A 27,856-nucleotide genomic window follows, 5' to 3' on the forward strand; every position below is an offset into this window, starting at 1 on the left:
GTCTCGCAATCTAGTTCTTTGTTTTGTCTAAAAACAAAAACCAAATAAAAAATTGATGAACTAGTTAATCATTTTAGTTATACTTATATCCACACCTGGGTGACTAATTTGTATGTTTTATATATAAAACTACAAAAGTAACATAAAGAGAATCCAAACACTTGAGTAAAGCAGGCGACCTGTGAGTTGTAAGCTACCTAACCCTAAGTACAGTATAGAGTAAATGTACTTAGTTACATTCAACCACGGAAAAGCAACATTTCCAGCTTACTAAGTTTTTCTGATTTAAGACAAATCAAATAAATTGAGTTGAACAGCTTTTTGAATGAATAGTACTGGTAACTTACTACAGACTACTTAATATTTGTTAATTAAGTACAATATTAGATTTTACAGTGTACAATAATATTGAGAAAAGCCCAACAATCATATGACCCCCTATGAGCAAGCACTTTGGTGACAGTGGGAAGGAAAAACTCCCTTTTAACAGGAAGAAACCTCCGGCAGAACCAGGCTCAGGGAGGGGCGGGGCCATCTGCTGCGACCCAGCAGCCTACGTCTATTGCAGCATAACTAAGGGAGGATTCAGGGTCACCTGGTCCAGCCCTAACTATATGCTTTAGCAAAAAGGAAAGTTTGAAGCCTAATCTTAAAAGTAGAGATAGTGTCTGTCTCCTGAATCCAAACTGGAAGCTGGTTCCACAGAAGAGGGGCCTGGAGACGGGTTAATGTAGGAGGCAGGGAACCATGTTCCAGAGAGGAGGCAGTTATTATTAAATATTAAAAAAATAAAAAATAAAACTCAATAGGAAACCCATCAGGGCCTGGAGCCTCATGACTTTGCATGGATTTAATTCAAAGGAAAATGTGCTCTAGACTGAGAGGTGCATCAAGCCTATGAAGGATATGAAGATTTTGAAGGAAAGTCATTCTGACAATGATTTAGACTGATAAAGAGAAGAGTAAACATGTCTACAAATATTTTAATAGCTACTGGTTTAAAAACGAGATTGCCAGAGGAATCAATACTTAAATTAATCGAGACTGAGGTTTCAGTTGGTGTGCTAAAAGCCTGCTTGGTTTCTCACCATAATCACAATAATAAACAGCACAGGAAGGTGATATCACACCATCGAGCAGCTCTGACTGAAGGTTTTATCGTTGTTTCATTGACCTCTCTGATGGCTTTTTGACATTTCTTGAATCAACATCGTGAATTTGAGTTTAAAATTAACTGAGTTTGTTTTTGTGTCACGATGAACCGAGAAAGAAAGGATTCCAAGATAAACTTTGACAGATTCCCGTGATAATGAATAAGAAACTGAACTGTTACGGATTAAAAAAAATCAATTGGATTAAAGCAGTGAAGGGATTAAATTGACGATCCGAAAGATCAAGTGGATTGAATCTCCGTGGTAACGAGTTTAATTATCCCACGGGATATTATTGATCAATCTGTGATTTGCTGTGAATGTTTAATTAAAACATCTGACTGATTGCAGGGTGTTTGCCTAAATCGACCGCGATCATTAAAAACTGATCAATACTGCCCAGAGTACTGCTCGGTGATCTTTCGGTTATGGGTCAGCTGTGCAGAATATTGATCAGTGATCAGGGCTGTTCCGGATGTCCTGTGATGGCAGCTCTCTCTCTCTCTCTCTCTTTCTCTCACACACACACAGACACACCGAGCCGCCTGCACGCGCCTCTCTGATCGCTCTCGTTGGTTTGTATCAGCTGATCGGAGCAGGTTCGGCTCTGGGTCCGGCTCCGGGTCGGGATCCCTTTACGGTTCCGATCTAATCCGGCTTCGTCTGGTTTGGGCTCTTTGTTCCGGAACTTTTCGGACTCTTCGGTGAGCTGTTAGCCGTTAGCCTCTCCTAGCTGCAGCGGATCGATTCTTTCCTCGGAACCTTCCACAGCGCAGTTCCTGTTTCAACCCGAACCGTTCCCCGGCTGCCCGGCCCGGACTCTCGCTCTGCTCCGGGCCGACAGGCGGCTCGGTTCGGTTAGTGGAGCGGCTGAGCTAACAAGCTAACAGTTAGCCTGAGCTAGCTGCTAGTATGCCCGCGATGCTGGAGAGGAACCCAGAGTCTTCGGGCAAGAGGAGAGGCCGAGCCCCGGGAGGAGGGCCCGTCGGCGGGAAGAGTCTGTCCGGTAATGGAACCAGTACAAACAGCTGCTGGGAAGAAGGAAGTTCAGGCTCGAGCAGCGACGACGAGCATGGTGGGTAGCCTCGATCATCGCCGCCGCTGCTGAGACTAATCTGAGTACTGTACTGAGTACTGTGTGTGTGTGCGCGCAGGTGGAGGAGGGATGCGGGTCGGACCGCAGTACCAGGCCGTGGTTCCCGACTTTGACCCGGGTAAGATTGCAGCTGGCTCGGGAGCCTCGCAGCGGAGTAGTAGCCTCGAACAATACCAGCTGTAAAGTTCGCGGCGCTGGTTCCGGTCCCTGCGTGCCGGTTCCACCTCCACATGTGTGTCTGGTTCTGGGTTCGTTTGTGTTTCAGGAGCTTTTGTTTCCTTAGCAGAAGCAGCTCGAGGCTCCTCCTCACAGTCAGAACATTCAACTTTAGTCACAAACTTCACACACCGACAATATTCAATAATCAGATAACAGTCGTCAATAATCGCTGCAGAATCTGACCAGATTCCTGAAAACTGGTCAGAGTAACAGCTCTGAGTTAAACTTCATGTTGATCGTCACAGTGATGCTGAGTCTGAACCCTTCTTCACACAACCACCTGAAAAGTCGTACAGGTGAGCAGCTCTTCCTGCACAGGTGTGGCTGGTGGCTCAGAAGGAGCTGCTCCATTTTCAAAATTAGTTTACTGATCAACTTCTGATCAGCTCCAGCGTTGTACCAGCACCGTTACAGCATGAATCCCCCATCGAGTTATTGAACATGAGTCTCTGATGTGAGAACCATTCTAATTAATTAATAATCTCATTAACGTGTGTGTGTGATTCCAGATGTAGCCCGGGCGGCTCATCTCCGGGAGAACCTGGGGATGTTGGTTTGGATCCCCAACAGCTGCCTGAACCAAACACAGTGTAAGAAATGGCTCATTGACCTGAGAACATGGTGCACTGATGCGAGTCTGATGGCGCTTTGTGGGTGTTTTCTTTTGTTTAGTTTTTTTTCTCTGTTGCAGTGGACGAGTACATCGCCATCGCCAAAGAGAAGCATGGCTACAACATGGAGCAGGTAATTGTTCACAACTTGGTCACTTTTTTATTTTAATTCCTCTTGTGCCGCCATATTTAGACGTTGGTTCACGCTGCCATCCTCAGTCAGTAACAGGTGTACTTATGAACAGTGTTATTTTGGAGGTTCAGTCGCTGCTAATCATGTGGTGCTGCCCCTTTCTCTCTCCTGTTTGGCTTCCTGCTCCTTCTCCACGTTGGACTGCAGCTGGTGAGGGGCTTGGAGAAAAGAACGTATAAATTACATCTTTAACAGGGCGCCTGCTTTAGCAGCGAACATGTGACTATCTGAGCATGTGCACAAACAGATGTCACACTCAGTGACCCGAGTGTCGGATCTGCTTTTTCTTTGTTGATTCAAAGTGCTCTGCAGAACTTCACTTTCAGGATGGTAAAATAAAATTCAAGTTCTCTCAGGAATATCAGACAGGTGGACCTGAAGTTCCTCTCCCTGTGTTTTTAAACTCACTGCCTTCACGCCACCATCACATGTTCAGCTGTTAGAGGGCCTGAACACACAGGAAGTGCTCAGCGTTTGCAGGGACCGTACAGATCATCACGCCAAATGTCCTTCAGTATTTACAATGTCCACATTTTACCTGTCTCACCTGTCACAGGCGCTGGGCATGCTCTTCTGGCACAAACACAACATCGAGAAGTCTCTAGCCGACCTGCCAAACTTCACTCCGTTCCCCGATGAGTGGACGGTGGAGGACCGCGTGTTGTTCGAGCAGGCCTTCAGCTTCCACGGGAAGAGCTTCCACCGCATTCAGCAGATGGTACCAGTGCTCCCAGTCCTAGTCTCCCTCTGTGACCAGTGCTCCCAGTCATTTTCCCCCCTTTAACCAGTGCTCCCAGTCCTAGTCTCTCTCTGTGACCAGTGCTCCCAGTCCTAGTCTCCCTCTGTGACCAGTGTTCCCAGTCCTAGTCTCCCTCTGTGACCAGTGCTCCCAGTCATTTTCCCCCCTTTAACCAGTGCTCCCAGTCCTAGTCTCTTTCTGTGACCAGTGCTCCCAGTCCTAGTCTCTTTCTGTGACCAGTGCTCCCAGTCCTAGTCTCTTTCTGTGACCAGTGCTCCCAGTCCTAGTCTCCCTCTGTGACCAGTGCTCCCAGTCCTAGTCTTCCTCTGTGACCAGTGCTCCCAGTCCTAGTCTCTTTCTGTGACCAGTGCTCCCAGTCATTTTCCCCCCTTTAACCAGTGCTCCCAGTCCTAGTCTCCCTCTGTGACCAGTGCTCCCAGTTTGACCAGTAGCTCCTTGTTGTGTCTGTCTGTAGTTACCTGATAAGTCGATGCCCAGCCTGGTTCGGTTTTATTACTCCTGGAAGAAGAGTCGCAGTAAAACCAGCCTGATGGACCGCCAGACTCGGAAACACAAACGGGAGCGAGACGACAGGTGAGCAGATACCTGCGCAGGTGTGGGTGCTCCCCGATTGGCCGATGAGTGTAAATATAAATGTCTGTTTCAGTGACGATGAAGTCGAGGACGGTAATGGAAATCCTCCGAGTGACCCTGAGTTGGACGTAAATAAAGAAGACAAGAAGGAGGTACAAAGTTCAGTGTTTACTTGTTTGTTTGTTTACCTGTTTGTTGCTGTTGTTTACCCGTGTGACTCTTTTCAGGTGAGCTCAGGTTCAGAGAGGTCGGAGGTGAAACCAGTTTCTGGTCTGAAGGTAAGAACACCTTAGCAACCCTCAGACTGTAGCCTGTATGTTCGTACCTGTCTGTTAGGCAGGTGACGGCGGCTGCCTCTCTCTGTTCACCTGCAGACAGGTGGGAAGGCGTCCCAGCGGATGAAGAAGCGCCCCCCCAGAGGAATGTTTCTGAACCATCAGGACGTTGTTTCTCTGTCGACCTCAACGCCTCAGGGACTCATCAGACAGCTCGACTCGCAGCTCGTCTCCATCAAGAGACAGGTGAGTCCGTTGTCACGGAAACGCTAGAACGGGGAGGTGCAACCATCGCCAGAAATCTACAGAGGGACTGAAAATAGTCAGAGGGCTGGTCAGGTAACGGCGTTTATCACCGATACAAACAAACCTAACCTAAACAAAAGGTCACCTGTACGAGCTGCAACAGGTAAACGGCTTCACGCCTGATCATCGGCACAGCGTGGACACCTGCACTCACCTTGATCACGTTCCTGTGTCTGAACCTCAGTCTCTGTTTCAGATTCAGACCATCAAACAGACCAACAGCGTGCTGAAGGAGAAGCTCAGCTCGGGGCTGGACGAGTTCAGGCTGCCCGAGGTAACCACGGCAACGCGATAACACAGCAACATGGCAGCGCAGTACAGCAACGCAGTACAGTAGCACACAAACGCAGTACAGCAATGCAGTACAGTAGCACACAAACGCAGTACAGTAGCACACAAACGCAATATAGAAATACACAAATGCAGTTCAAAAACACACAAACGCAGTACAGCACAGTGAGTGTATCCTCACTGATTTTTCTCTGTGATTTCGACGATCGATTCAAATCACTTTATTCAAACTAAAATGGATTTTTTAAGCACTGACAGCAACAGTAATGCAGCTTTCTGGGTGAGCTGGCTCAGAGATGTCAGGCTGCACCGTGGTGCTTATTAACTTTCTGTGGTACTCTGGGCTCTCTGCTTCATGCTCTGCACGAAGCACAGAGCGCGCTACATTTCCCACTGTACTTTGCAAGATGAGACACTGCCAGTCCAGGAAGCGATGGAGGAGCAATCACTGGGAAAGTGAAAAGCGGCCGGTGGCTTTGCTTTATGTTTTATGTCACTTCAGAGATCATCGCCATAGTCCGGGTGCTTATGTTATCTTTCAGTTGCTGGTGTTCCTGGATGCTAACGTTTCTTTATGTTTCAGGTGAACCAGAAGTTCAATAACCGTTGGACCACAGAGGAGCAGCTGCTCGCCGTCCAAGGTAACACCTGAAACAGGTCACCTGACAGATGTTCTCATCTTTTTAAAGCATCTGTTTATCAGCGTCAGGGTTGATTGATCAGACATGTAAAATCGTAACTGGATAACCTATCGAGGTGCGGACATGTGAACTCGAGCCTTCTATGAAGGCTGCTGTCAGACTTCTCAGTCAGTGATTGGTCGATGACTGTCTCCCTCCCGTCCAATCCTACACAGCCATCAGGAAGTATGGGCGGGACTTCCAAGCCATCTCAGATGTGATTGGTAACAAGTCGGTGGTGCAGGTGAAGAACTTCCTAGTAAACTACAGACGCAGGTTTAACCTGGACGAGGTGCTGCAGGAGTGGGAGGCGGAGCACGGCATGGAGGTGGGGGCAGGAGCGAGCGAGGATGACAGGATGGAGGAGAAGATGGAGGTGTGTCCCACTGAGGAGGATGAGGTCATCGCCAAGCAGACCAAGGAGGTGAGGACACAAATCCCAGCATGCTTGGCAGCACACATACCTGTCTGGGTCATGTGACCTCCGTTTTGTACGGTTCCCGTGTCAGCTCATGCTACTCATGTGACTGATTTTGGTCTCAGTGGATGGGATGATTTTAGAGGCATTGAGGAAGTTGTACTTTATTTCACAGTACTAATGAGACTGCATGACTCAAATTACATACACCTGGCCACATCTGCACTCACCTGCTCAGGTGGGACAGTCTCACTGTGTTTTTCTTCTCCTACAGGATTCGTCCTCTCCACTGAATGCCAACAAGCCTTTGGCCTCCTGAGACCTTCTGGCCCTTCCTCTTTAGATTCAGGGCTCTGCCCCTCCAGTTTCAGGCCCCGCCCCACAGGCTTTATAATGTAATTTTTTTATTGTATAATGTGTTTCTCTTTAATTTTCTCCGTTTTTAGATCAGGTGTGGGGTTTGTTTTATTAACCTGTCATTTACTGCTCGCTCTGGACCAATCAGACCCGTCAGTCCAAATGGGCGGAGCTTTTGTTCCTTATTTTCTGCTTTTCATGCTTTTTTGGGTTGTTTTTTGCTTTTATTACTTCCTGTTTGGTGTGTTGGGGATAGGGTGTCAGACTGAAGCAGCCATGTTGGATGACCTTGTTCAGGAAGGAGGTGTGTCCTAACCTGATGGCATCTTTTTTGTTTTTTTTTCTATTATTTTAGGACTTTTTAGAAGAAAGACAATAAAACCAAAGTTGATCAGTAAAGTAATTTGTATGTTTTCTTCTTTGAGACCAAACTGAGTCCTCAGGTGATTTAAGAGAAGTGGCGCCCCCTGCTGTCTGTGTTTGTGTGCTACAGAGACAGACTGACCAGCTGTGTCTACTGATGGAGAATGAGCCAAATAGAAACGAGTCACCATAATAAGTCACAGCAGTCTCCTCAGACAGTGGAAACACTGAGGTTTCTTTTCATTATTATTGTAACAGCAGATCATAAAACATCTCAGGACGCAGAGTTAATTTTCATTAATCTGCAGCATTATAAATGAGTTTTCTAAAATAATCTCAGGATTTAAATTGGCATGTGTGCCTGAGCCGGTCTGATCTGCAGCTCAGTGGGGCATTTTCCTTTTCTTGGTTCAGGCTGCTGCTCTTAAAGCTCACGTGGAAATTAAAATAAACACTGCAGCTTTCGTACTGCGTTGCTGTATTGCGGTTATGTGTTACTGTACTCACACTTTGCAAAACTCTGTGATGGGCCAGTTCTGGTCCCTGGGCCTTGTGTTCAATGTTCCCTCTAAGCGGCGCGCGTGCGCAATTGCGCACTGCTGGCACGGTCTCTGCGCACAGAAAATGTGTGCTGCGCACAAAAAAATAAATCTAACCTGAATTTAAATTAAAATTAATGTTAACAATTCTGTTCTTCAGTGTTAGTGAGTGACTGGCTGCTCCCGTATGGCATCAGAACGATGCCACCTTATCCCAAAGTCCAGCCAATGATGCGATTCACATTCGTATATACGCAGCTAATCAACGTGGATGACAGGCTATGACAGCGTCCTTATGTACCGGTGTTTTAGCAAAACGGCTGATGTGGAGTGAAGCCGCGTTAATGACAACGTGTACAACCATTGGAGACGTGAGCAGGACAGACGAACAACTGACGGGAAAAGTGTGGACTTTATACCAGTTTTTAAATTGTGTTGATCGGCCACGTAAAACCAGAGTTATGATAAAATATCTGCAATGTTTGTTTTTCTTCCTGAATACTGTCGTTGTTTATATTTACTGCTGGAAGAGACGGTAAAAACAGCGTTTTATGAGGAAAACGCTGGAAAGCCTGTGAGCAAAAACAACACCAACACCCCCCTCCCCTCCCCTCCTATTGGTAGAAAAATGTATCAAGTCGACCAATCAAAACATGGCATTTAGTTGTTTAGGAAGGGGGAAGTTTTAGGAGTGACGGCGGTGTTTTGAAATGTGAGAGATTTGCGACGATTAGCGCAAATCGCGTGTAGTTAGTGTGTAGTTGGTGTGTAGTGTAGTCAATAGTTTTGTTGTGTGTGTCAGAACAATGAGGCGACTGCTGAATGTTACAGGTGTTACAGCAGTGATACATCTGCTGTTGTCAGGCCTGCAGGTATCAGGCTGTTGTCCTCCTTCATCTCATAGTGGACACATTATTTTTTGGAGTGACACAAATAATTTGTGTCGCATCAGATTTGATGCAGAACAGCTGATTGTTCTGTAAATAGTTTGAAATGTTTATTTAAAAAAACGCCTTGGCTGCATTTTTAGGTAAACAGCTGCAAAAAACTTTGTTGTTTGCATAACTCAGTTACTTTTTTGAAAAAGTAACTACAGTGGCTTACAAAAGTATTCGGCCCCCTTGAACTTTCCCACATTTTGTCACATTACAGCCACAAACATGAATCAATTTTATTGTAATTCCACGTGAAAGACCAACGCAAAGTGGTGCACACGTGAGAAGTGGAACAAAAATCATACATGATTCCAAACATTTTTTACAAATAAATAACTGCAAAGTGGGGTGTACGTAATTATTCAGCCCCCTGAGTCAATACTTTGTAGAACCACATTTTGCTGCAGTTCCAGCTGCCAGTCTTTTAGGGTCTGTCTCTACCAGCTTTGCACATCTACAGACTGAAATCTTTGCCCATTCTTCTTTGCAAAACAGCTGCAGCTCAGTCAGATTAGATGGGCAGCGTTTGTGAACAGCAGTTTTCAGATCTTGCCACAGATTCTCGATTGGATTTAGATCTGGACTTTGACTGGGCCATTCTAACACATGGATATGTTTAGTTTTAAACCATTGCATTGTTGCCCTGGCTTTATGTTCAGGGTCGTTGTCCTGCTGGAAGCTGAACCTCCGCCCCAGTCTCAAGTCTTTTGCAGACTCCAAGAGGTTTTCTTCCAAGATTGCCCTGTATTTGGCTCCATCCATCTTCCCATCAACTCTGACCAGCTTCCCTGTCCCTGCTGAAGAGAAGCACCCCCAGAGCATGATGCTGCCACCACCATATCTGACAGTGGGGATGGTGTGTTCAGAGTGATGTGCAGTGTTAGTTTTCCACACAGAGCGTTTTGCATTTTGGCCAAAAAGTTCCATTTTGGTCTCATCTGACCAGAGCAGCTTCTTCCACATGTTTGCTGTGTCCCCCACATGGCTTGTGGCAAACTGCAAACGGGACTTCTTATGGTTTTCTGTTAACAATAGGGCTGCCACGATTAGGCGACTAGTCACAATTACGTCGACTATCAAAATCGTCGACGACTGATTTAATAGTCGGCGTGTCGTTTGAAGCTTTGTAAGATCACAAAAGACGCAGGAATAAGTAGTAGGATTTAAGAGTGTAATAACGGACTGAAACAGAAGATGGCAGCACTGCATGTACAGGGATGCCAGCTGCCGTTAAACCCTGAAGAAGAAGAAGAAGCTCTGTCCCAGAATTCATAGCGCGGCCCTGCTCAGTTTCCAACAATGGCTAGTTAGTTTTAATATTACTCTTATTATTCTTTCTGGGTCACAAAATAAACTTTTAACATATTTTCAGGCGAGAATGTAGCTGTGTAAACCTCAAATATCCGCTCAGTTTATCAAGACACCACATATTTTCAAAAGTGCTCCAACGTTTTCGGAGACGTCTGTTACCCACTAGCTCGATAGCTAGCCGGGGGCTAGGCTCACTAGAGCCGTGAGAACACCGGACTCCCGGCTTCAAACCCACTGCTGTCTTTCGCTACTCAGGTTAAACATGATATATAAGTCACTTAGATAACTTACAATGTTATTGTTTGGCTTTTTTTTTAGTATTTTATTTGTTCCTGAGTAAATTGCTTTGGCTGAGATTAAAGTTTTTACACAGCTGAATAAACATCAAGCAGACAGCTGATTATCAGAAGTGTGAGATGCTCGAGAATTTACTCCGGTGTCCTGTTATATTTTAGATAGCAAGGAGTTTATTAAACTTCACCGAAACAATCTGCAAATGTCATTAAAATTTAATAAACTATCATCTTGTCTTTATTGTTAGTTAGCGCATACCTGAAACATTTAAAGCTGTAAGCTAGTGATAGTTATATAAGAGCAGATGCTGCTGGTGCAATAAGCTGTACGTTTTATGTCCAATGGATGATGATCTGATTAGTCAACTAATCGCAAAAATAATCGGTGACTAATCGACTATCAAAATAATCGTTTGTGGCAGCCCTAGTTAACAATGGCTTTCTTCTTGCCACTCTTCCATAAAGTCCAACTTTGTGCAGTGCACGACTAATAGTTGTCCTATGGACAGATTCCCCCACCTGAGCTGTAGATCTCTGCAGCTCGTCCAGAGTCACCATGGGACTCTTGGCTGCATTTCTGATCAGCTCCTTGTTCGGCCTGTGAGTTTAGGTGGACGGCCTTGTCTTGGTAGGTTTACAGTTGTGCCATACTCCTTCCATTTCTGGTTGATTGCATGAACAGTGCTCCGTGGGATGTTCAAGGCTTGGGAAATCTTGTTGTAGTCTAAGCCTGCTTTAAAAATTTCAATAACTTTATCCCTGACCTGTCTGGTGTGTTCTTTGGACTTCATGGTGTTGTTGCTCCTAGAGCAGGGTGATATGACCAAAAATATTTATCACAATATACATTTGAAAATTTGCGATAACGATATAATTGACACTAGACAAAATACTTTACAACTCCACAACTTTATTAGTGCAAAAAAACCCATCAATGTATTTTCACTTAAACAAGCAGCTGTTTTTTTATGTGCATTAAAATTATATAAAAATGTAACAGTGCAAATTCCTTGCTGACAGTTTAACCAAAAGGCATTTCCAGTGGAAACTGGCTGACATATCCTCAGCCTAACCATGTATACTAGAAAGTACATTTTCTGAAGAAACTGCAGTGTAAATGCTTGAATCTGAATGTATGCACTGAAATGAATTAATGACTGAATATTAAGCTAAAAATGTTGAATGAGCTGGAAAATACAGAGTACCTTGAAACAAAAGTGCAGAACTTTTGAAAGTTGATGTTCACAAAGAAGAAGTTGGAAAATAGCTGAAAACGTTTTAAATGTAAATTAGAAAAACCTAAGAAATGAGAAAAGGAAATTTATCTGAATGAATATTAAAAGACATATTCTTTGAATCACTGAATGACTAAAATGTGGTCCCTCTACTTGGATCCACACAGTTTTAAAGGTTTACATCTCTGAGCTCTGAAAGACACGATGTTGGAAAGAGAAGAACAATGGCTATGTTTTGAGGGTAAAATGATGGCTGTAGAGCAAACACTGTGGACACAGCAGTCGTTGAAAGAGAAGTGTTTCAGATGAATCTTGGCAGAGTGAGAGAGAGCTCGTTAGGCAGGCAGGTGTGAGCCTGGTTGCTATAGTGACTGCACCCAATGGCTCCACACACACGCACACAGACATGCGCCTCACTTCTGCTGCTTAAAATGAACAGAAACGTCAGCCCGAAACAAATCATTCCCAAATGAAAAGTACAGGTCGTATTGACAAAATTCTTTCACCGTGTGCACCAGCAATGACCAGTCTACCAAATTCTCAGTTTTCATGCCTGTGGAGTTCAGGGCGATCGTGGCTCAAGAGTTGGGAGTTCGCCTTGTAATCGGAAGGTTGCCGGTTCGAGTCTCGGTCGTTGTGTCCTTGGGCAAGAGTCTTCACCTACCGCCTACTGGTGAGGGGCTGATGGTGCAATATGGCAGCCTCGCTTCTGTCAGTCTGCCCCAGGGCAGCTGTGGCTACAACTAGCTGCCTCCACCAGTGTATGACTGGGTGTGTAAAGCCTAGTACAGGGGGGGGACTAGTAAAAGCGCTATACAAATACAGGCCATTTACCATTTATTATATGGACGTGGTGACAGTGTAAAGACAGCCTGTGCTTCTGATTTTCAGACAAAGTTTCTGAGCCCTTTTAACATTAGAGTCTATGGAAGAGTTGGAGGGAGGAGGCTGTGCATTGGTGACATTTATGAAAGAACCATAACACCTATTACAATAATAAACACATTGGATGAAAGAGGACAGCGATGGCTACGTTTTGAGGGTAAAATCATACTTGCAGAGCAAACGCTGCGGACACAGCAGCAGTTTTAAGAAAAGATTTTAAGATTAATTACCCCCTCCTCTCACTCTAGCGCCAACATTCCGTCCCATACACACCCATTATAAACTCTGAAACGGCTGAAAAAAAGGATGAAACTTAAACTGTAACTGAAGAAAAAGTCTAATAGATATTGAAAAGATAAATACAAGTTGAATAGTTGAATGTCTTGGCTTCGTTTTAAAGTTTGAATGGAGGCTCTATGTCAACGTATGTGGAAGTAGATACAGTTTAAAGAGGAGTAAGTTGAATGAAAATTTAAAGGGTCTCTCCATTGAAATACATGGGAAATTTTTGTTGAAAAAAGTTGAATAATGAGCCAGCGTCGTAGTTTCTGTCAAACTGCAGAAGGACCAAAGAGCTTCAACACCAAAGCAGAAGAACTGATTTATGACAACCAACCAGATGAGGAAAATGACCATCAGACAGCAGGACAAGGCTCATCTTAGATATCCTTTAAAGACACCTTATAACAAAGATATATGGTAAATGGTAAATGGCCAGAACTGAATCATCCGTACGTTTGGAAACTTGTTATTTTGGACTGGAAAATAAAAGCTTCTTGATTTAATTTGAAGCTTTATTTGAAATTTTACTTTTCTATTCGCACATTATTTTTGGTCTAAATACTATCACTTTAATTTATATCACCCGATATTTTATTTCATTTTATTCTGACAGTCCAAGTGAGTAATGTTAAAAATACATGTGAGTCTTTTCAAATTCATATGTCTCCTGGGTCATTATTTTAATTTGCTGTGGGGCGATATTCACAGGTGGGCAGACCTGAGCAGGAGAGGTCCTGGAGCCTAGAATAGGAGCTTTGTCCACAGGGAGGACAGATGAGAGTTACTGACAGAATCGCTGAATAATCAACTAATCAAAGCAGGATTGGCAGATCAGTCGACCACCAAAATAATCTTTAGTTGCAGTCTCACTATAATTAGAATTAGTAGATGCAATCAATAACTGGAATTCATAAAACAGAATCTGTAAATATAGCATGTAAAATACAAAATGTGAAATAGAATCGGTAAAATCAGTAAGACGTTTTGACTCTAATATTTTCCAGCACTGACTGCTGACAGTTCAACAGCTTAATAAGAGATCTTTTTTAAGCCATACAGCAGGAGCTGTGAAGAACAGACCAACTGTGGAGACGATTTTCTTTTAGTGGAAACAGTTTGGAATGATTTTCCAAAACTGGCTTTACTCTAAAAACACACATTTGTACGCGTGTACAAATATGAACAGTATTAACAGAAAAATATATAAATGAAATGAAATGGGGGGGGGGGGGGGCTGTGTTATCGGTGCATGTGTGAGTTCAGGGTGGTTGTGGCCTTTGGGAAGAAACTGTTCTTGAGTCTGTGGGTTTTTGTGCTGATGCACCTGCAGCGCCTCCCTGAGGGAAGCAGGCTGAACATGTTGAAACCAGGGTGGGAGCTGTCCTTGATGATGTTTGCTGCTCTGCTGAGGCAGCGGGAGGAATAAATGTCCATCAGGGAGGGGGGAGGGCAGCCGATGATCTTCTGTGCTGTCTTGACTACACTCTGAAGCCTCACTCTGTCTGCCTTAGTGCAGCCGCCGTCATACAGTATGTTAGCAGGCTCTCAATGGACGAGTGGTAGAAGGTCAGCAGCAGGTTGGAGTTCAGCTTATACTTCCTGAGGACCCTCAGGAATCGTCTGACATCGTGCTCCATTACAGTGAGTTGAGTGGTGCAGGAACCAGGTGAGGATGAGGATGGGAGCAGGGCTGAGGCAGATGAGTGCTGCTGTTGTGTTTCAAAGCAGGTGAAGAAGCTGTTTATTTCCTCTGCCAGCTGCACACTCAGGTTTTCTGCTTTCACTCTGTGGTTGATGATGTCTTGTATGCCCTGCCACACCTCCCGTGTGTTGTTGCTGGACAGCTGGGACTCGATGTTTCTTTTGAGGTCTGTCTCGGCTTTTTAAATTCCCCTTCTCAGGTCAGCTTGAGCAGCCCTGTACAGAGCTCTGTCACCTGACCTGAAGGCGGCGTCGCGGGCTTTGAGGAGCGAGCGGACCTGGCTGGTCATCCAGGGTTTTTGGGTTTGTGATATATATGTATTAATGTAATAATAAATAATGTTACCAAATGAGAATACAAACTTTACTTCAGTTTCTATTTCTACTCTAATAAATGTACTCAACTTGAATCAGTTTTTGAACATGAGCAGAGAAAAAGAAGGAAAATAAAAATATGTTTCTATTTCCTGTTGCCTCCATTGTGGAGGGAGACTTTGCCTCTAAACAGCAAATGTGTACAGTCAGGGGTTAAAGTGGATTCAGCAGGTGGGGAACCTAAAATCAGCTGTAGTGTCTCAGTGTGGGGAAAATAATCAAACTCACAATCATTTCTATTCCAGCAGATTGTCTTAGTGTGCAGGCTGTGATCAGCTGACCTGCTGCTCTTTCTGGATGTACATACCTGGATTTAGCCAGATGTGAGCAGATGTTTCATCAGTTGGCCATCCTCTACACTGACAGTCTGCTGTTCATGCTGTCTTTGTATTAGACAGCCACTGTGCACCAGTCACACACTGTTCTTTACTTTAAACCATCACAGTACAAATTAGCCTGTTTATCCTGCAGAGGATTTTCATGCAGCCTTTAAATAACTCAGTTAGTCTGCCTCAGTTTGATTAGCAGCAGGTTTCACAATGTGAAAAACATAATGTCACATGTATGGATTTAAAAACATGATGGCTTACATGTCAGCTGGACCTTTAGCTGCAACACACTGTGAGACAAACTGCACACAAACAGTTTGTGTGTTTGCTGATGTTTATTGAGCTCATAGAAACACTGCATTTCAAATTACCTGACACTTAAAAACGTTACTCCCTTTATGCTCGCTCCTCTTCTGTAGAGCTAGCGAGATGCTGAAGTACCGGCACCTGCACTCACCTGCCCAGGTTATCTCTGAGTATAAACTATAGATGAACCTAAAATAATGAGTCTCTTTTCTGAAAATGTAAGAAGAACAAAGTACAAATATTTGTTTAAAATGTAGGGAGTTAAACTATAAAGGGTTAGAAAATAAATAGGCTGCTCAAGTAAAGTACAGATGCCTGAAAATTTTACAGGCATCTGTAATCAGTGCATCAGTAATGAGTGCTTACAGAGGAAACAAGTTTGGACTTTCTGGTAAATTAAATGATTATGTTGTTCATAAACGTAAAAATGCAAAGGTCAAAGCCCACATCAGTGGAAGCAAGAATGAGCTGAAAACACTAAACTGAAATTATTTGACTTAATGAACTAAAACATGCTCCTGCCCTTTCGTTCCTGTTAACATCTCAGCGCCACTGTGAGCTTCTTGTTCACCCCGACAGGCCTGATAAACAAATAAAGAAAACTGTACGTGGCGGAAGCAGCGCCCCCCTGCGGCCCGCCGCCGCCCTGCAGGCTCCGGGCAGCTGGGGGATTTCCTGGGCGGAAGCAGCGGAGGGGGTTTCCAGTGCTCAGCCCGTCCTGCTGCTGGATCTCTGAACTGATCCCAGCGCCGTCTGCTCACACAAACCACTCAGCCGGAGAACCTGAACCCGAAACCGGACCATGAGGAGTCCGTCCCAGGCCCGGAGGCTCCGACACAGCGGCAGGTTGACGGTTTGAATCCCGCAGAGAGTCCGCGGAGGAACCGCCGAGAAGGAGGTCCCGGGGAGTCCTGAGGAGCTGTGGCCTGCGGAGGAGATTCATGTGAGTCCGAGAGAGCAGAAACAGAATAAAGACACACAGTAGAGACATACTAGAGATGCGGTATTGACAAGAGACTCGGCGTGAGCAGCGGGAACATGTTAGCTGTGTTAGCGGGCTGGAGGAGATGCTACAGCTAGCTGTGTTTACATTAAAATCCCCGTTACCGATCACACCGAGCTAACAGGCTAACGTCGGCTAGCTCCGTCTGTTTACACCCGCGCCCGACGGATCAGTAACAAAATCAATAATTTGATCGGTAACTTGATTGATGCCCTGATCAGAGCAGCAGAGCTTAAACAGTCAGACCTGAAGAATCGAGCACAGAGAGGACGAGCCCAGTCAGTTGCTTCTATTGTTCTTATTGATCCGCGGATCAGTTCCTGGTATCGATTATCGCTTGTGTGTCGATAACGTGATTTTTCAGGTGATGGGAAGGTTAACAGGACAGGTGTGTGTGTGAGGTCACGTGAACTTAGCGTTACTTCAGTAAAACCTGTATTTGTAAACACCAAAGTACTGTCAGAGTAAGAAGGATAGTAAGGCAGTAAAAGTACTAGGAATACTCCTCAGACCACCTCGGGTGTGGAGTTTCCAGGTGGTTTCTCATTTGAGGACACGCAGGTTATCAGGTTAGTTTCACCTTTAGCTCACCTGTGAGAGAGCAGCTGATCGTCAGCTGACAGAACAAACCATTATTCAGGTGAAAACACCTGGACATGCAGGTGATGGTCTGAGAAGAATAAAACCCTGTGATGTTTAACATCTGAATCAAAGGTCTCACCTGTAACCTGACACTGAGCATAGCCCGGGGCGGAGCGTGTTTTGTTAGGTGACCCAGGGTGAGCCTGCAGGAGCTCTCAGGTTGACCTCTGACCTCTGATCGTCACCCATAAGTGTCTTAACGGCGGCCTGACGGAATCCCGCTGAGGAAACACCTGGACGAGACAGATGTTAACACCATGTCATCATCATTATTTGGGGATCAGAAAAATCCAGAAAGCACCCAGAGGGTCTGACTACATTACCCAGAACGCTCCAGTACAGATCAGACAGACATGAGAAGAAGCTGCTCAGCAGGGCAGGTGCTGTGCAGCCCTATACGTGTCAAACTTTAAGATCATGGGTGTTAGTGATGGTGTGTTCAGCTGAGCAGACGATGATAAGAATCCTCCCTTCACCCCAAGATGGCCGCCCCTCCCTGAGCCGCTTTCCGCTGAAAGTTTCGTCCTGTTAAAAGCTCGTTTTTCTTTCCCTCTGTCGCTAAGTGCTTGCTCACAGAGGGTCATTAAAGCACCTGACATGGGTGCTGTTGTGTTTTTGCTGCTATCTAAATCAAATGGTACTGATGGTGGCGATGATGATGGTGGTGGTCGTGGTGATAATGATGATGGTGGTGAGCACTGGGTAACTGGGACATGTGTGAAGGTCCTGTTAATGCTGAAGCACATCTGCAGGTTCAGAAACATCTGCTGTCATCCAGATGTTTCTGTTTCAGGGATGATGAATAAACCCACGTGAGTACAGTCCACACCTGCCCCCCCTGCTGGGCGCAGACTGCTATCATCAGGTTACTGATCCTCCATCAGCTGCTCTGAGGAAAACCCCTGTGATGAAGTGAATTCTTCCAGTTTCTCTTTCTGAGAAGTGCTCAGTCACGACTGCAGTCACCTGCTTCATGTTGCAGCACCCGTTAACCACAGGCATGACATCACACACGTGGGTGTGATGTCACACACCTGGCAGATCCAGATTGCACATCAGTGACGAGCTTTCACTCTAACTCGAGCCTTAGAATGCCACTGATTCATTTGGGGCTTTTATTTTGAAAGGGATGGGCTTTTGTGTGTGTGTGTGTGTGTGTGTGTGTGTTGACGATGCAGTGAATGGAAAAGTCCCCAGCATCCCTGACAGGAAGTGTGTGTTTCTGTGTGTGTGTGTGTGTGTGTGTGTGTGTGTGTGGAGGTTAAAGGTCACAGCTGTGTGTGAGGTCATGAAAGCTCTCACTTCAGGTTTTCATGTGTCAGCTGACCCGATGCTTCTGAAATTACCCAGAATTCCTGTGTGAAGTGTGTGTGGATCCTCTTTCTGGATTTATTCAAATGTTCAAATCTTTCATGTTTTACCAGATTTCACTGGTTGTGTTTTGAAAATGCGTCGGCTCTTTGAATGTTTGTGAGTTGATAACATAAGCTAGGTAAATGCTTCTGATCAAAACCCCACCAGCGTCACCGCACAGCCTCACTGAGCAGGCACATCTCATGTCACCTGACGAGCTACCTGGACGGTCAGCTGACCGTCCAGGTAGCTCATCAGGTGTGTGAGGCTGCAGTGGGCGGGTTTCCCGTCAGAGCCGAACAGCAGGAAGTGATGGTAAACCACGCGTGCACACCGAGGTTACTGTAACAAATGTTGGAAAGTCTGGTTGTTCCTCATCGTGTGTCCGATCCGTGACCAGGATTCTCGGTCTGCGTGTTTGGCCGGATTTTCCAGAGTCTGCTGTCGGGTCGGGGGTCAAACGTCCAGATGAACAGACTGTTGTTGTGGTTTGGACTGTATAAATAAAATAGAATACTGCAGTACTGTGATACAGCAATAGTGTAATACTGTGGTACTGAAGTACTTTTCTACAGTGAGTATCAGAAGACTGAGGTCATTTCCATTGTGGCTGTTTTTGAAACATCACATGTTTAAGGAAAAACCCCAAACTGCACGTCAGTCCGCTCAGAGCAGCTGACTGCAGTTAAAACCGCTTATCCAACCGTCAACTTCATGAACTTCATTTAGAAAACAGAGTAACAGGTTATTTTTCTGAAATTTATGTTTTTAACTGAAATTAACTGAGAGAGAAATGCATTCATTCCTCAGTTTAATGGTTCAGTATCTGAACCTTTTTCCTTTATCTAACATTTGGACTCACGTCCAGGGCTGCTCGAACATCAGAGACGACATGACGGAACTCTGCTGTGAGGGTTAAAGGTCAGTGTAATATTTACATGTCTGATCACACTGTACATGCGGAGTTCTAACATGACCAAAATGTGATTCTTCAATCGCAAACGTCCACCTGGTCATCAGGTGACCCATCGAGGGTTCAGGTAGCATCGGCCCTTTTAAAGGATCCATGAAAACACGAAAGGAAAAACTGTGAATGCCGACCGGTCGGAGACGGGGTTCCCGTGACATCAGCCAGAAGCTACAGGATTCACCCGAGGGGCCACCTGAAGGACCTGAGTCTAAGATGTTTGGAGGAAGACCAGCTGATCTCTGGACACTCACTCTGACATATCTGTGAAGGTTCTCAGGTACCAGGTCATGGTAATCTGAGGTAATCTGAGGAGCTTGGAAAGAAAAGCGACTGGGCTTCATGACATCACGAGCATCCGAGCTGAGGTCGGCGTTTCTCTCGTCGTGAATGACCTGCCGCACCGCAGTACATGGTTAAACCTGACCTGTGACATCACAAAGACTGAAGGTGGAAGTTCTGAGACCTTCTGGAAAGATCTCAGGCTGGATCATGAAATCATGTATGAAGGTTTTCAGATTGTTTACTGGTTTTACTGGTCTGACCCAGTGGAGCTCCCATGTTTGAGCTCACTGCCTGTTCTCCTTCACCTGTTTTCGCTGCACTTTCTAATTAAACATGTCACCTGTCAACTTTCCTATTTATAGGCCACGCCCCTTCGCCCCTTGCTGGACTCCACTGAGCACGTGCAGACTGGACTCAGTTGTTGGGTTCTAATGTTTCTTTTAATGTTTCCTCAGGTCATGTCCGCGGGGAGGAGTGCTGACGGCAGGGAGGTGCAGATTCCCCTCCAGCAGGCGGCACCCTCCCTTATTTCGCCCCTCTCGGCAGCCCCGCCCTCTCACCGCCCAGCCAATCTGTGGCCTTCCAGTGAGCCCACCGCTCAGCAAGGTAACGAGTTTCAAACAAAGCTTCGTTAGGTAGGATTCACACACGGCGGCTGATCTGATTGGCTAAGGTTATTTAAGACCCAGTCAGGCCTTTGAAGCCAGGAGGGTGTGAATCCTCTTTGAAGACAGGTAAGGCGTGTCTCTGACCTCAGGTGTGTGTTCAGGTGTGCCCGCAGGCTTCCTGCCTCTTCATGGCGGCTTCAGAGATCACTTTGTAGAAACTCCAGAAGCTAAATACTGCTGCGAGGCGTGCAGGCTGGTCCTGTGTCAGCCCCGCCAGACCGAGTGTGGACACCGTTTCTGTAACAGCTGCATCTGCGACATCCTCAGGTGAGACAGGCCACTCCCACTCAGGGGAAACACCGCGTCGATTTGAGTTCCTGCTCCACCCTGCAGGTGTTTAACTTTTGTGTCCTCTCCTGCAGTCGTCCAAACCCGGTGTGTCCGGCTGACATGGAGCCACTGTTCAGAGACAAGGTGGGCAGGAAGTGACATCACAGCATCACGTTGTTGACTGATCAGTAGGACTGTCAACGTTAACACATTTGTTAATCTGTGTTTACGAATAAAATGTTAACACGATGAAGCCATCTGGACAAACTTGTACAAACTGCCCGAAACACGCGGAGACATTTCCGACGGGTTCATTTGGTTAAAATTTTAATCGCGTTAATCCTGCAACGGATAACGCACGTTAACGTTGACAGCCCCACTGGTGATTGATTCCCGATCAGTTACTGATCCGTGATCACTCATCGGGCTGTGTGATCGATCGGGCTGTGTGATCGATCGGGCTGTGTGATTGATCGGGCTGTGTGATCGATCGGGCTGTGTGATCGATCGGGCCGTGTGATCGATCGGGCCGTGTGATCGATCGGGCCGTGTGATCGATCGGGCCGTGTGATCGATCGGGCCGTGTGATCGATCGGGCTGTGCTTTGTGTTTCAGATCTTCAAAGATGTTTGCTGCCACCGGGAGATCATGTCGCTGAAGGTTTACTGCCGCAGCGAGGCAAACGGCTGTCAGGAGCAGATGAGTCTGCAGCAGATACCTGTGAGCACACGTACCTGAAAATCCCGCTCTCTGATTGGCTGCTCTGCATACAGCAGAAATTGACTTACCTGCCTCACCTGTGTCTGCAGGACCACCTGAACGTGTGTCCGTTCTTCGAGGTTCCCTGCCCGCTGGGAAAGTGTAAGGAGAGGATGATGAGGAAGGAGATTCCCGACCACCTGAGCTGGAAATGCAAACACAGAGAAACCACCTGCGAGTTCTGCAGCACGAAGATGCCCCTGACGGACCTGCAGGTGAGCCGCGGGCAGCGTTTGGTTCTTTTTCTTGCTTTTTGGTGATTTTTGTGAAAAACTAAGTTTTTAAAACCTTTTTCAGAAACACAAAGATACGGTTTGTCCGGCGTTCCCCGTGATGTGTCCAAACCACTGCTCTTTCGCCTCCCTGCCCCGGAGCGAGGTGCTGACCCAGTTTTTCCCGGATCACTCGCACCCTTCAGGTTTCAGCTTTTCCGATCGCAGTGATCGATCGATCTATTGATTTATTGATGTTGTGCTGTTTCAGCTCTCGGGTCACCAGCATGACTGTCCCAAAGCTCAGGTCAGCTGTCAGTTCCACCGCTACGGCTGCACGTTCAAGGTAGTTCCATCATCACTGAACGTGTGGCTCGTGTACCACAGTACTGCAGTTATACACCTGTACTGATACGTCATACTGCATGTACTGCAATATTGCGTGTTTCAGGGTTTGAACCAGGACATGAGGCAGCACGAGTCCACCTTCGCAGCCGAACACCTGAAGATGATGGCAAACAGGAACCTGTCGATAGAGAACAAGGTAACCACGGTGACACGTAAAACACTTCTTCCTCAGAAGGTGCAGCGCGAGCTCACCTGAGCGCTCTCTGCTTTCAGGTGGAAGATGTAAAAGGTGAGCTGATGGAGCGGTACAAGGTGCTTCCTGCGCTCAGCAGCCGACTGTCGGAGCTGGAGAACCAGAACGAGGAGCTGAGGGAGAAGAACCGGCAGATGGAGCAGAAACTCGCCACCATGCAGGTACCGCCATTTCGCTGGTGGAGGTTTTTTCTTGACAGCGTGGGCTCCTCCCACTGTCCACAGACACGCTCATCACGTTAATCTGTGCTCTCCACAGAAACTAATGAGCTCGCACTCAGAGAAGTTGCTGGAGGTGGAGCTGGAGCTGCATTCTCTCCGTCTGCTCAGAGATGAGGTGGAGAGCCTGCGAGGAACGCTGGAGAGCGTACGGACGAGGCTCGCCGCTCTGGAGCAAGGTGGACGCGGCGGATCCGGATCCACGACACACACACTGGGTTAGAACGGCCTCTCTGTGCCGCCGTTGGGTCTGGGGACGGGCTGTAGTCTCAGACACCAGAGGTTTAGGGCTACGGCTGTTTGTCGATTGATAATCAATAACTCCCGGTGCACGTCTTCTTCTCTGCAGCATCCCTGGAGACTCAGCTGAATCGCCATGACGACATGCTGAGCGTCCACGAGATCCGATTGGCTGACATGGACCTGCGTTTCCAGGTGCTGGAGACGGCGAGCTACAACGGGACTCTAATCTGGAAGATCCGCGACTACAAAAGGCGGAAACAGGACGCGGTGGCAGCGAAGACGCTGTCGCTGTACTCGCAGCCGTTTTACACCGGATACTTCGGTTACAAGATGTGTGCTCGCGTTTACCTGAACGGAGACGGCATGGGCAAGGGGACGCACCTGTCGCTGTTCTTTGTGGTGATGAGGGGCGAGTACGATGCCCTGCTGCCCTGGCCCTTCAAACAAAAGGTATACCTCACTTCCTGTGTGATTAACCGCAGAAGCGTGAACAGCGTGTTCTGATGCGGCCTGTGTCTGTCAGGTGACCCTGATGTTGATGGACCAGGGTCCCTCCAGGAAGCACCTGGGCGACGCCTTCAAACCGGACCCGAACAGCAGCAGTTTCCGCCGTCCGGTGGCCGAGATGAACATCGCGTCCGGCTGCCCGCTGTTTGTGTCGCAGACTGTCCTGGAGACGGGGACCTACATTAAAGATGACACCATCTTCATCAAGGTGAGGGGCGTGTCCTGCGGGTTACAGACCCCACCTATGTATTGATAAATTCAGCGATCAGTGAATTAACCTGTGGTGATTGGTTTGACCGGCAGGTTACCGTGGATACCTCTGACCTTCCTGACCTGTGACCGTGTGATCCGACAAATGTGACCGGTGCGCACCTGGCAGAGCAAAGGATGATGGGAAGGATCAGAGGAAGAAGAGACAGGAAGCAGCCAGTCGGAGTGAACTTTATTGACTGGTGGACTACAAAACTGTGTGTGTGTGTGTGTGTGTGTGTGTGCGGGGTGGGGGGGTGAATGACTCAGTGTCACCGTGGTGACAGAACTCAGAGCCAACATGGCCGCCACTATGAGGACGTTGTTGCTGCTCGTTACTGATGCTGTGCATCGAGCTTTACTTCCTTTTATTACCCGTTTACAGAGGCATGCTGGGAAATCCACTACAGCCACAGAGGAGTCCGAAAACCTGATCAGACCGGATGAAACTACATAAAGCGCAGACTCCTGTAGAGCCCGGCGGTGCAGACCGGCTGCTCTGTGGCCTTGGTGGGTTTCCGAGCGTCGACAGAATTCGTGCGAGTCGTTCGGTTCATTTGCACACTTTAAAGTTTTGAATGTTTGTGTGAAAATAAAACTGACAGAAAACAAACTTGTTTTATTGTGAAGTTTTTCTGCGGAGTCTTCCTGTTTTATCATCATCAAGGTCATCAATAAAGGAACTCTCTGCCCGTGAAATAATAGCGTAGCCGCATGATGTCACTTGGCGGTTTTGCTGCGTGTTGCTGCTGTCACTGATGCTTCGGGGTCCACGGTGGCGACTCGATCTTTGACACAGGTGTGGGTCACCGATGTGTGTGAAGACAAACCGAGGCTCCAGCATCTGTTTCAAGAAACTTTAATATCCTGAGGTAGAAAAGACTTGGTGTGAACAGTCTGTGTGCGTGACCTGAGTGATGAGGGTCACTCACACCATGGCTCAGATTGGTTGGTGGGCAGGGTGCAATGTGTGTCGGGGGGGGGGGGGGAGATAACAGTCTGAATGGCCCAGGGGAAGACGCTGTTAGTCTGGAGGTGTGCCACCTGACTGAACTGAATTCAGAGGGTCCAACAGGCGGTGGGCAGTTCACTGGTTTACCTGAAACAGGAGGATCTGGCGATGCCATCCAGGGATGTCAGATGGCAGTCAGTGTTAATGACCCTCTCTGCTGCCTTCCTGTTCTTAGTCGTGGCCCCTGAGCACCAAACACCAGGCAGGAGAGCACGCTCTCCACTGTGAAGCAGTAGAAGGCCAGCAGCAGGTCCTGGTCCAGGTCTTCATCTGGCTCTTGATGAAGGCGTTCCCACTTTCTCCCTCTTGTATGTGACAAATGAAGGCTTTCTTGAGGTTCTTCTTCCTCAGGACACCGAGGACGTGCAGCCGCTGCTGGGCCTCCTTTACCACGGCGATGGTGTTGTAGGTTGGAGGTGAGATCAGGGGAGATGTGGGTGTCCAGAAACCTGAAGGTGGAAACAGATTCTACCCGTTCTCCATTTATAATGAGGGGGAGTGGACCTGTCTGTGCCTCCTGAGGTCCATTATAAGTTCTTTGGTTTTAAGGATGTTCAGCTTCAGCTTATTCTCTGGATCCCAGGATCAGGGAATCTGAAAGTGGTCCAGTTTGGTGTTGAGCATCCTCACGGAGCTCTTCCTATTCTCCAGATAGCTCAGCGCTGTGTGAAGAGTGATGGCATCCTCTGTGGGGTCGAGGGAGGGGGTGGACAGGCTATGATGTGTGAGACACTACCCACTTGAAGCACTAGATGGGTACTACAACTCCAACACACGGATAAATACAGATTGTAGGAGGATGACGAGATTATCCATTTAAATGTCTTTACTGGAAGTGATGCACAAAAACATTAAAAGGCCAGATAAACTGATTTTTTAGAGGAGGAGAAGGAGGACGGCAGGTGGCGCTGCTCACAGGAAACGGCGGCTCGTTGAATTTTTTTTGTTTGAACCATAGAAGAAGAAGAGAGCGTTATCCGCAGAAAAAGAAGCGGCTAAGAGTTTGTGCTTCAGCTCCAGACTTCAGGCTGAAACCGAACCTGAAAGACCCAAAGGACCCCAGAACACCGACCCGGACCCAGCGGGGCTGCGAGGCCCGACCCGGTAAGTGAAGCTCGGTTCTAGCTGTAGAACCGTAGAGCCCCGGGGAGCCAACAGGCTAACAGATAGCATTAAGGTTACCAGAAAACAGGCTCTTATTTTGAAAGGGCGACAAGCGATTGAGTTAGTTTAAAAGTGATTTCACGAAAAAAATAAAATAAAAATAAACACAAAAAGCCGCACGGTGTGTGATCTGTGTGTAAAAAAACCAAAAAAAAAACCCGTGTGTGTGTGTGTGTATATATATATATATATATATATATATATATATAAGTAAAACAACAAGTAAAAACAAAATACGAATAAATATGTTTAAAAGCTGACAGGAAGGAACAGGCTCTACCTGTCAGACAGGTGTAACTGTCAGTGAGGCGTTTGTGTGACGCGCTGGCAGCTGATTGGTCTGTAATGCTGTGTGTGCGTGTGCGCGCAAACTAAAATAATGTGGAAAAACTTTATCATGAGCTGAGATGATGAAGGTGACGACTGCTGAGATTCTCAGGAAAGTGTTTCCATCTGAGTATCCTGTGTAATATTACTATTCAGAGTAATCTGAATATCCTGGGTATGCTGAGCAGTGTGAGTCAATTTACTTGAAAAAAGTAACTAAATACTAATTGCTGATTAATTCACCAGAAATAATCCAGTTAATTTACTGATTACTTATTTTCAAATGTAATTAGTTACTTCATTACTTAGTTACTTTTTAAAACTTGATACACAACCTGAATACGTAATAACGTCATAGATCTTTTTCTGCATAATCCATCATATAAAATGTAAACAAATGGAAATGTCTCTTTTTAAAATTGTTTTAATCGATTTAATCTTTTAACTTTATGCTTTAAGCACGAATTAAATTATTTCAACTGTCTTTGACGGGAAGAAATGTTTAACATTTAAACCGATGTTCTGCATATTCCAGCGTATAAAATAAAATCACGTTTTGTGTTTGCACTCTTTCAAATAGATGCAAGTAAAACACAGCAAAAAATGAATAGAATCAAAGACTCAGCAGCTCTTAAATCTACTGTCAGCTGTTGAGCAGGAGTGGGGCGGGTGGAGGTTTGCCCACAGCGGTCATGTCAGTGGGAGGATCCGGGGGTTTCTCTGCGAATGCCACGTTCCCGTGGCAGCGTGCTCGCTGCTCGCTCAGATTTGAAGTTTCATTTGTCGCTGTAGAAGTTTTCTTCCCACGCAGAGGGAACAGCAGACGCTAATGTTTCTGTCACTTTTTACAGAATCCAACTCAAAGTAATGTGATTACTTCCACGCTTTAAACGCTGCATGGTCGTACTCTCTCCATCACTCCATGTTATCCATTGTTAATCTGCACACGTCTGTTACCACGGACGCCGCACGCTCGTACATCACTCATGAGACACTCTGACAAACAAAATCACGGTTTAGTAACGCAGTAACGCTGCGTGCTTATGGAAAAGTAACAGTAATCTAATTACTTTTTGCAATAGTAATCCTTTAGTTTACTGGTTACTTTAAAAAATATAATCGAATTACAGTAATGCCTTAATTGTAACGCGTTACTGCCCATTTCTGATCCTGGGTGACCTGAGTAATCTGAGTATCTTGAGTAACTTCAGTAATCTGAGTAATAACCTGAGTAACCTCAGTAATCTGAGAAACCCCAGTAATCTGAGTAATAACCTGAGTAACCTCAGTAATCTGAGTAACCCCAGTAATCTGAGTAATAACCTGAGTAACCTCAGTAATCTGAGTAACCCCAGTAATCTGAGTAATAACCTGAGTAACCTCAGTAATCTGAGAAACCCCAGTAATCTGAGTAATAACCTGAGTAACCTCAGTAATCTGAGTAATAACCTGAGTAACCCCAGTAATCTGAGTAATAACCAATCTGAGTAATAACCTGAGTAACCTCAGTAATCTGAGTAATAACCTGAGTAACCTCAGTAATCTGAGAAACCCCAGTAATCTGAGTAATAACTTGAGTAACCTCAGTAATCTGAGTAATAACTTGAGTAACCTCAGTAATCTGAGTAATAACTTGAGTAACCTCAGTATTCTGAGTAATAACCTGAGTAACCTCAGTAATCTGAGAAACCCCAGTAATCTGAGTAATAACTTGAGTAACCTCAGTAATCTGAGTAATAACTTGAGTAACCTCAGTATTCTGAGTAATAACTTGAGTAACCTCAGTATTCTGAGTAATAACCTGAGTAACCTCAGTAATCTGAGAAACCCCAGTAATCTGAGTAATAACCTGAGTAACCTCAATAATCTGAGAAACCCCAGTAATCTGAGTA

The 27,856-nt window shown here is 46.1% G+C and overlaps 4 protein-coding genes across 5 annotated transcripts in view; all 4 read left to right on the forward strand.

Annotated features, from left to right (window-relative positions):
• The first annotated feature begins 1,680 nt into the window (after positions 1-1,680).
• Positions 1,681-12,812, forward strand: rcor1 (REST corepressor 1). Of its 2 annotated transcripts, XM_085143161.1 has the most exons (13): positions 1,681-2,226; positions 2,306-2,365; positions 2,976-3,056; positions 3,158-3,210; positions 3,827-3,988; positions 4,485-4,603; positions 4,677-4,755; positions 4,831-4,881; positions 4,978-5,124; positions 5,381-5,458; positions 6,059-6,116; positions 6,332-6,579; positions 6,848-12,812. In XM_085143161.1, exons 1-13 carry the CDS (start codon positions 2,064-2,066, stop codon positions 6,890-6,892), a joined length of 1,344 nt encoding a protein of 447 aa, XP_084999287.1. In that variant the 5' UTR covers positions 1,681-2,063; the 3' UTR covers positions 6,893-12,812. The 2 variants fall into 2 exon arrangements, with proteins under 2 accessions (XP_084999287.1, XP_084999288.1); XM_085143162.1 differs by lacking the exons at positions 1,681-2,226; positions 2,306-2,365 and adding an exon at positions 2,564-2,762.
• Positions 12,813-16,123: 3,311 nt separating this feature from the next.
• Positions 16,124-24,074, forward strand: traf3 (TNF receptor-associated factor 3). The gene is made up of 14 exons (XM_085143160.1): positions 16,124-16,427; positions 20,190-20,340; positions 20,504-20,669; positions 20,765-20,816; positions 21,288-21,392; positions 21,482-21,646; positions 21,729-21,809; positions 21,915-21,989; positions 22,095-22,187; positions 22,265-22,405; positions 22,503-22,680; positions 22,812-23,155; positions 23,229-23,420; positions 23,516-24,074. Exons 2-14 carry the CDS (start codon positions 20,193-20,195, stop codon positions 23,549-23,551), a joined length of 1,776 nt encoding a protein of 591 aa, XP_084999286.1. The 5' UTR covers positions 16,124-16,427; positions 20,190-20,192; the 3' UTR covers positions 23,552-24,074.
• Positions 24,075-25,448: 1,374 nt separating this feature from the next.
• mipol1 (mirror-image polydactyly 1) overlaps positions 25,449-27,856 on the forward strand; it is a 55,814-nt gene continuing 53,406 nt past the window's right edge. The window contains exon 1 of the mRNA XM_085143163.1: positions 25,449-25,577. The gene's annotated coding sequence lies outside the window, so the exon portion shown is untranslated. The remainder of the gene's footprint in view (positions 25,578-27,856) is intronic.
• The window catches only part of c19h5orf63 (chromosome 19 C5orf63 homolog), a 4,748-nt gene continuing 2,343 nt past the window's right edge, over positions 25,452-27,856 (forward strand). Inside the window, exon 1 of the mRNA XM_085143165.1 lies at positions 25,452-25,577. The gene's annotated coding sequence lies outside the window, so the exon portion shown is untranslated. The remainder of the gene's footprint in view (positions 25,578-27,856) is intronic.

The sequence above is a fragment of the Neolamprologus multifasciatus genome, chromosome 19 (assembly GCF_963576455.1).
Source record: "Neolamprologus multifasciatus chromosome 19, fNeoMul1.2, whole genome shotgun sequence".
Classification (NCBI taxonomy): Eukaryota; Metazoa; Chordata; class Actinopteri; order Cichliformes; family Cichlidae; genus Neolamprologus; species Neolamprologus multifasciatus.

Coding starts and splice junctions, on each gene's coding strand:
- rcor1 (XM_085143161.1), top strand. CDS start 2,064: ATGCCCGCGATGCTGGAGAGGAACCCAGAGTCTTCGGGCAAGAGGAGA. Junction 4,604..4,676: donor AAACGGGAGCGAGACGACAG/GTGAGCAGATAC, acceptor TGTCTGTTTCAG/TGACGATGAAGTCGAGGACG. Junction 4,756..4,830: donor ATAAAGAAGACAAGAAGGAG/GTACAAAGTTCA, acceptor GACTCTTTTCAG/GTGAGCTCAGGTTCAGAGAG.
- traf3 (XM_085143160.1), top strand. CDS start 20,193: ATGTCCGCGGGGAGGAGTGCTGACGGCAGGGAGGTGCAGATTCCCCTC. Junction 21,810..21,914: donor CCTCCCTGCCCCGGAGCGAG/GTGCTGACCCAG, acceptor GTGCTGTTTCAG/CTCTCGGGTCACCAGCATGA. Junction 22,188..22,264: donor ACCTGTCGATAGAGAACAAG/GTAACCACGGTG, acceptor CTCTGCTTTCAG/GTGGAAGATGTAAAAGGTGA.